Source organism: Nannospalax galili, unplaced genomic scaffold, assembly GCF_000622305.1.
Source record: "Nannospalax galili isolate Female #2095 unplaced genomic scaffold, S.galili_v1.0 scaffold660, whole genome shotgun sequence".
Lineage (NCBI taxonomy): Eukaryota > Metazoa > Chordata > Mammalia > Rodentia > Spalacidae > Nannospalax > Nannospalax galili.
This window is the reverse complement of record NW_008349073.1, coordinates 2,889,785-2,898,048: the sequence shown is the minus strand read 5'-3', so window position 1 is coordinate 2,898,048 and position 8,264 is coordinate 2,889,785. Positions and strand designations below refer to the sequence as shown.

Below are 8,264 nucleotides of genomic sequence, written 5' to 3'. Positions count from 1 at the left end.
AAAAAAAAAAAAAAAAATTGTACCCTTCTTTGAAGAAACAGATCATATATCTATTTTATAAAGTATGTAATGTAGGGAAAAGCTGTTAGCAGGCAATGTATTTTGTTTGTATGTTTAGTGCTCAGTAAATTTTGGTCATTATTACTACTAGGATCGATGGTTATGCAGAAATAGAAAATTAATACAAGGAAAAAGAAAACTGGATGAGAAAGCAATTGTGATCAGAAAATGAAGCATTTGGATATAAAATTTCAGCTATAAATGTATAATGCTTCAAATGTTCTGGAGAGAGTGGCTGAACTGGTGAAAAAGTCAAATTCACTATGAATTAGCTCGTGGAGCTGAGAACAGGGTATTGGATAAGCCCTCATCATCAATACTGATGGTGTAAATCCTATGGAATAAATATCCAGTCATCTTTTTGATTTCTTTTTTTTTTTGAACAGGGTGAATTCATCGTATGGAAGGGGCTTTGGAGATATAGGAAGATGCTGACCCAGAAACTTGATCCAGATGTGACCCGTGGGTGAAAAAGTAAACAACTTCTTAAAAGAGCTGTAGTGGAAGTAGTGTCTTCAGTGTTAAATGAACAGTCTTCCGTGTTAAATTAAATGACACTACAGACCTAACGACCTGTGCTCTAGGCACTCCAAGAGCACAAATTCTCCTTAAACACCCTCTTAAATATATGTAGGCCCCGGCTTTCCTTGTCCCATCGTGATCTTCTGACTTAAATAGGTGGGGCTAGGAGAGGGGTCAAGTGCTGCCTGCCTCCTCCCAGACAAGGGAGCATACATAGCAAGGCTTTTCCCAACCTCAGTTGGAACAGTAGGGAAGCCAAAGAACGAGGCCGTTCTCCTCGGTGAACAGGGCGAGTCATTCCTCTAAGAGACACTTACTCCTTCCATCAATAAACACTAGTGGAACTCACAAGCACTAGATCCCGGTGATACGCAGGACGGCAGGGAGTCCCAAGGCCACGACGGGTCAAGGCCCACATCAGCAGGTTGCACAATGGCTGCGACTTTCCAAAGTTCTGTACTCTGCTGAAGCGAATGGTCGGAAGTCGGAGTGCAGCCTACACTGAGATTTCTCCACGACCCCAGCCCCGGCTTCCCGGCTGCTGAGTGTCCACCCGGAACCTTGGCGTCCACGTGCGCTTCCAGAGGGGCCGGGGCGGGGACGGGACCAGACGGGAGGGCGAGGCCGCCCCGCCTTCGGGACTCCCATGGCGCCCCGCGCCCCACCGCCAGATGCTGACGTGTCCTTTCCTTCCCACTACACCTCCCGACACCACCTACTCAGACTGCCCCGGAAGTCCCGCCCCGTACTCGGCCGGTCACCACAAATCAGCTCTTCCAGCGCTTCCTGGAGCGCCCCACCCGGTTTGGGACCAAAGGGCGGGGCTTCGCAAGCTGGGTGCCTATTGGCTTGAGGTCGGGCGGGTTCTGGGCGCTAATTGGCCGGGGGGCGGTGGCGCTCTGGCACGCTTGCGCGGCGAGTAGAACGTGTGGCGGCGGCGGAGATCGCGTCTCCTCTTTTGCTCCCTGTCCCTCTGGTGCTCCAGTGTGCGCCTGGCGCGTCCGTGTCCAGCCGGTAGCCTGCCCCTCTGCCCCTCGTCGCGGCGACCTCCTACCAGCGTCGGCACCCATACTGACACCTCCAGTCCGGCCGGCCGCCCCCCCCTCTGCCTTTCTAGCTCCACACATGGCCTCCTCCGCGCAGAGCGGCGGCTCCTCCGGGGGACCCGCGGTCCCCACCGTGCAGCGGGGCATCGTCAAGATGGTGAGAGTGGGGCCCCGGACCACGACCCCTCTGTCGCCTTGCAGCGGGAGTCAGGCGTGGACTCCTCTTCTGCTCCCGTCTGCCCGCACGGTCTCAGATCGCCTTTCCTCTGCCCCTGCCTCACTTTGCACCCACCCTCCGAATCCTCATTAGACTGAACCCCAGACGAACTCCCGTTGCCCTTTGCTTCCCAGACACCCTGTCGTGGGTCAGTCACAGTGATTTTCATGGTCGTGGCTTTCGCAGCCCCTGTTTACCAGACGCAGGTCTATTACTGATTCATGAACGGAGATAGTTCGTGGGTAGTTTCTCCCATCCCCCCTTTGTGTCCGTTTTGACATATGCCCAGCAGTTTGCAGTTTTGTGAGATCCTGACATCTTTTTCCTGGAATCCTAGGAGTTCTTGGCTGTCATGAGGCTTTTCTTTTTCCACGGACTCGTAGTCGCTTAAAGTTTTCTCACTCCCTGGCCCTTTTTTTTAATCTTTCCTCTTCTGTTGTTGGTAGGCCAGAAAGCTCCTGATCTTTGTGTACTTTTGACTTAAATTTTTAAGGCTGCCGAAATCTTATGATAATTAGAATTTCCTCACCTCCTAAAGATAAGGAGGCTGTTTAAAAGAATGCTGGTGACTTGCCTAAGGGCACATGGTGGTTTGGATTGGAGCCAGAATGGGGGCCCAAGTATTCTGATTCCCAGAGTAGGGCTCTTTTAGCAGTATAGATCCTGCCCAATTTTATATTCCTTCACTTTCTTCATTCTTGAATTTTGGATTCAGTCACATCCACATTCATGATAACTTTGTAGTAGAAATATGTTTTATCCCTTCAGCTTTCCCTTAGCCCTCCCAAATCTTTGATTCTGATATTTCTGGTTGGCACCAGATTTTCTGATTGCCATGACCATAGTCTTTGAGATTTCTTTCCAGACTGAAACTCTGACTTTTTCCTGTAGAGTGGCAAATATCTTTTATATTTTCTCCCGGAGTGCCAGTTTTAAAAACATTCAGTTTTGCTGTCCTGTTGTGTTTCATAGGATTAAGGTATTCTGCCGAGGGACTGGAGAGATGGTCAGTAAGAAAGAGTTCTTGTTGTGCAAGCATGAGGACCTGAGTTAAAATCTCCATCACCCACATAAAATCTGGGTATGCCTATGCAAATGCCTGTAACCTCACTGTTGAGGGTGAGGGGTGTAGACAAGTGGCCCCTGGGAGCTTGTCAGCCAGCCAGCTTAGCTGAAATTCTGAGCTTCACTGTCGGTGAGAAACCCTGTCTCAAGGGAGTAAGGTGGAGCGCAATAGACGAAGATACCTAATGCCCTTCTCTGGCCTCTACAAGGGTACATAGGTACATGAACCCTTGTGTACTCCTGTGTGTGTGTGTGTACATGCACATATGCAACACACACACACACGCACACAAATACTCTGTAGCTTGTATGTGTATAAATTCAATTTCAAGATTCCTATATTGCTCATGTCTTCACTTTTTAGCTACCAGCTGAGACTCTTGGGATATTCAGTACTGCCTTTCCTGTTTATATCGGACAGTCAGAATTCATGAGAATGAAAATGGAACTTGCAGTGTCCGTATAGTCTCTCTGAAATATTGAAAGGATTTTCTGAAGTGCCTCTTTGATTAACTTTTTCATTTTGTACTTCTCATTTTTGGATCAAAGTGTCACTTAGCCTTTTGGTGTGGGTGTGGTGGCCTGCGGTGGATTTTTGAGCTCCTTTGCTAAGGCTTGACTTTTTCTTAAAGGCTCCTCTGTGGTGGGATGGAAGTAGAAGGAGCTGAACCTATGTTTGCTTTCAGCAATGCTGGAATCTTCCAGGGTGCTTGGATTCTCTAAGGTGATGGTGCCTGCTCACAGATTAACTACCTGCGTGGATACTAACAAAAGTCACTTATATTCACGTCTTCAGCTGAGTTACCTCTCCATAGTATCATTTATATTACCTAGCAAGCAGATGTCTGTTCTGACGTTTAGACAGACTAGCCTACTCTGACAGGTACTTTAAAAAATCTTTTTATTGGTAATAAGAGGCCATGCTTAAACTTGAATCCAGATTTGTCTGCCATAGCACAAAGCTAGTCTAAACCATGCTGTGAGGCCTCTGACTTCAGGACTCCAGGGTATTACTTTCTGACATGAAGGGTGGGGCCAGTGATGCATGACCACAAATTATAGGAAAGTGAAGCTGACTGTTGTCGAGTTGAGAAAAGATTAGATGCTATTCCATGATTTGTCCTGGAGCTGCTGTTGCAGCAAGTGACTTCATTTGGTGCTTATGGTTGCTGTGTGCATAGGAGTGTTTGTTGTGTGGCACTTAAAATTCAGTGATTTGAGCAGTCGGTACTATGTATGGAGCACTGCATTCTCTGGCCTCACTGCAGGGGGTGAGTGGGTGAGTTACAGACAGCGGTTAGAGGAGGGAGCTACAGGCAGATTTGTGCCAGGTTTAGAAGCCTTGACTGGAATGAAAAATCGACCAGTAGCAAATTGCTCTGTGTGAAGCTCTTCTGTGAAGTAAAGTTGTATTTTCCTGGAGAGTAATCGTTTCCAGTGGTACGAGGAACTGCTTTGAAAGAATCTTCGAAAGAAGATAGAGCTTTGTAACAGGAAAGGGAGGAAATAAACAGGTTGATAAATAGGAAAATAGATGCTGCTGCTTTTTTTGCCTTTTGGGAGAGTACAGAAATTGGAACACTGACTAAGCAAAGGTGTGCTTTTTGCTGGAACATTCTGGTTCCTGTGGACTTGGGCTCAGCCGAGAGTCAAAAATGCTTGAAAGTGGAGGTTTATTGTGTTGAGAAGGAATAGTTTCCCTTTTTTTTCAAAAACAAGAGGGCCATGGAAGGTATATTTCTTCTGGTCTCTGCCTCACCCTAACACTGCATTGTCTTGTGTTCATTTTTTTTAAGATTGAAGAAAGAACTTGAGAACCAAGTTGTAAAAAACCTCTTTGACTGGCAGTTACAAAATGACAGTGATGGCAGTGGCTGTGTTTTCTATCAAGATTGGAGGTGAGGGACAGAGTTGGTTCTCAAGTGTGTTTAAGGAGGAAGTAGCCAGTGAGTTGACACACCATTTTGGAACTGTTGCTACTAAAAAAACTGAGGTTAAGGGGAAAATGAACATGGATTTATGTTTTCTGAGTGTGTGGGCATGCAGAATACAACTTGGCTAAGCAAATGTCTTTGTCAAATCAAATCTGATTTCTTGAAAACCCTGCAAGATTCCAATTTTGGGTTTCTTTGACTAGTTTGCCAGACATTCTTCAGCTGCCACAGAATTTTGTGAGCAGGTATTAAAGAGGTGAGGTTCAGTCCCTTCATTTAGCAGCTACTTAGAGAAGTCTGTCTTCTCTGGTTTTACTGACCTCCTTTACTTTCTATTTGAGGGAGAGAGCGTTCTCTGACTTTTCTCTTTAACTTGGTAAGCTTGCGTATCTCTTCCCTTTAACTTGGTATGCTTGCCTATCTCTTTAGGCTGGAACACATGTGGTTTCGCAACTGCAGGATGGATTGAGCACCTTCTTCTCTTTTGTGCTTATTACAAGTAGCCATGGAAGTGGCATGGGAGTTTGGAAGGTTGAAGGGAGGACAAGTCCACATCAGTTCACATTATTCCACAGCCACCCCTCATAAGGGGAAAGGACCCTTCGTCAGTCTTCGTGGTTTTATATAAAAACTCTGGTTCTCACTGTTGACTAAGGCAAAGGGACACCTCAAGGGCTGAGTGACCAGGCTCCTTCCTTAGGATTGATTCATGCTGCCAGTTAGTTGTAAAGCAAAATGTAGACTTCCTCCTGAGTAGCTTCGTGGAAATTTCTTGAGAGCTTAGCCTGCAGGAAATGCTTCCTATAATTCAGTCATTATAACTAAATATATTTGAAGTTTCTGAACTCTTAAAGAAGTATGTGGCTTTTGTGATTTGAGTGGGGATAGAGTTTGTTGACTTGATTGGTTGTTTTCCTTTTTTTTTGACAGTCTCATGTAGTCCAGGTTTTCCTCAAACTCCTATGCTATGCAGCTGAGGATAACCCTGAACTTCAAGTCTTTCTGCCTCCACCTTCCAAATGCTGGGATTATAAGCATGCACTACTTCACCAAGCTTTTGACTTGCTTCTTTCTGCGGGCATTTATCTTATGCAAGGACAAACAAAAACAACTGTTCCTGAGCTACTTAAAATACTGTTGTTGATAAGATAGTGGAAAAACAATATTTTAGAGGGGTTATGTGCAAAGAAGTAGAATAAGATAAAAGACTTTTCCCTGTGGGTTTAAAATTGCTTATTTCCCATGCTCATTTCCCAAGCAGTTATGCATGGTAGCCTTCAATCAAGATAGCAAGTAAAGGAACACTAAGTTATTACTGTATCTTAAACACTTTCCGAGATTTTTTTGGTGAACAAGAAACATCCATCTGGCTCTAATTATGCTACAGTAGTGCTTCCATGTAACTGATGAACTAGAATAAGAAATAATCTTTTCTTTTTTTGAGATGGTCTCACTGTGAAGTCCTGGCTGCTCTGGGAACAGAATGGAGACCAGGCCGGCCTCCAACTTGAGGCAGTCCTCCTGCCTTTGCTTCCTGAGAGTTTGGATTACAGACTTCTGCCACCATGCCTGACTTTCTGCTATTTCCTTTTCTATTGAACAAATATTTATTGATTGTCTGCTGCCTGGCAAACTATCTGGGCATTGGGTTCCTGCCTTAAGGCTCATGGAGGAGTCAGTACAGAAGAGAATACCTTTGGTAGTACATATAAGGTAATAGATTCACATAGTGGATCAAGACAGGGTGGCTGGGAGTGAGGGAGGGGCTGATACCTTTAAATAGTGTGTTTAGGAAGGAATTTTCTCAGATAGCATTTACACTGAGATTGGTGGCCATCCAAGAGCCACAAGGGAAGTGTCCCCAGCAGAGGGAGCAGCAAGTGCAAAGCCCATGGGCTTCCACTGAGCACTATTCTCCAGTGTTTCTATAGTCGCTTTTCTATGACTTCAAGTTCAGCATCCCACACAAATGGTATACGAGTTATTATGTAACATGTGTTTAAGGTTGACAAAAAGAGGGACAGGAGAGGTAGTCATTGCTATGGTGTCCTGCGGAGATCAGTAACTGGCATTCAGTACACTGAATAAGTGAAAGGATTGGGAGGCTGAGAAAAAAAAATTCTTGCTCTTAGTTATGTGTTTATTTCTTACAGCACCAAGAATAACGTTTTTTGACTTCTATGAACTGGTCCTCTGTATTCCCAAATCATTATCTTCCAATGAAGGATATGTGGATGAAAAAATAAATGCCAAAGCAGACTCAGTGAGAATTAAACTGTGTCTGTAATTGTTTATATTCTAAGCAGGTTCAACAAGAGTTAACTAGTGTCTGGAACTGTCAGTGTTTATTTGGTTTTCATGGAGTTTAATGCTGTTCTGGGTCTCTTTTTAACCTAACAAGCTTCAGCTATTAGTGTTAGTGAAGAGCAAAGTAGCATGCTTCAGAGCCCAAACTCAGGGTCTGTAGGGAGCTAGCTCAAGCACAGCTGGGCTCATCAGCATGGGTAGGGACTTTGGAGGCCAGTGGCCAGTGCTGATGATAACTGGGTAAATGTCTTAATGAAGTCCCCATGCCAGTTACTTGGAGTGTGAACTGCAGGGAATGAGAGATTTTTATTTTTTTGTTTTTTTTAGTTTCCAGTTGTAGGTTCAAAAGAGAAAATTGGCCTGAGTTTTGAATTCAGATAGGAAAGTTCTGTGTTCTGTTGTATACTTACCATGGACTCAGCATGTACTAGTTCTCAAGGTGACAAGGCCACAGTAGAGAGTTGGGGTCTGGTCCTTGGAATTGTTTCATTTCTCTAAGAGCATAACTAAGTATGATAGGCAGTTTCCTCTGCAAGAGTCAGTGCTCTTAAGAGCTGAGCTATCTCTCCAGCTCCATCACTTGATTTTTTTTTTTTTTTTTGTCTTTGAGGGACAAGTCTTTGCATCATGCTCCTGGGTGCTAAAATTGCGGGCTTGTGGCACCGTGCCCTGCTAGGGCCTCAACCTTTACTGGACTTAACGCAGCTTTTCCTCTTCTTGCTGGAGATAGGCACACACCCAGTTTCTATTGCTACTTCCTGTCATGGGAGACTGACATATGCTTTTCGTTTTTAAAGCAGAAACTGATGCAGAATCACAGGATCACGGGTTGTGAGCATTTGATGCAGATGGAGTGTTGTGGTACTCCACTTACTTTCAATGAGACTTAACATGATAAATTAATGTTGTGTTTTTCTCACTTAGCTCTAATGGTTAAGGAAAAATGAACAGTAGTTTCAGTTGGCTTTTTAAAAAAATATTTTATTTATTTTTATTTTATGTGTGTGAGTGTATTGCCTGCATTTATGTGAGTGCACCTGTGTCGTGCAATGTCGCTGAGGTCAGAAGAGGGCTTCAGATTCCCCTGGAATTGGAGTTAATAGCCACCATGGT

The 8,264-nt window shown here is 44.7% G+C and overlaps 1 protein-coding gene and 1 long non-coding RNA gene across 3 annotated transcripts in view; one reads left to right on the top strand and one right to left on the bottom strand.

Moving 5' to 3' along the window:
• The window catches only part of LOC115072572, a 5,741-nt gene extending 4,478 nt beyond the window's left edge, over window positions 1-1,263 (bottom strand). The window contains exon 1 of the long non-coding RNA XR_003851620.1: window positions 932-1,263. This is a non-coding gene — a long non-coding RNA (uncharacterized LOC115072572). The remainder of the gene's footprint in view (window positions 1-931) is intronic.
• A 219-nt stretch (window positions 1,264-1,482) lies between these two features.
• The window catches only part of Snd1 (staphylococcal nuclease and tudor domain containing 1), a 462,156-nt gene continuing 455,374 nt past the window's right edge, over window positions 1,483-8,264 (top strand). The window contains exon 1 of one of the 2 annotated variants that reach the window (XM_008846394.3): window positions 1,483-1,785. In XM_008846394.3, the coding sequence (XP_008844616.1) occupies window positions 1,708-1,785 (78 nt within the window). In that variant the 5' untranslated portion in view covers window positions 1,483-1,707. The remainder of the gene's footprint in view (window positions 1,786-8,264) is intronic. The other variant, XM_017801419.2, reaches the window with a different exon arrangement.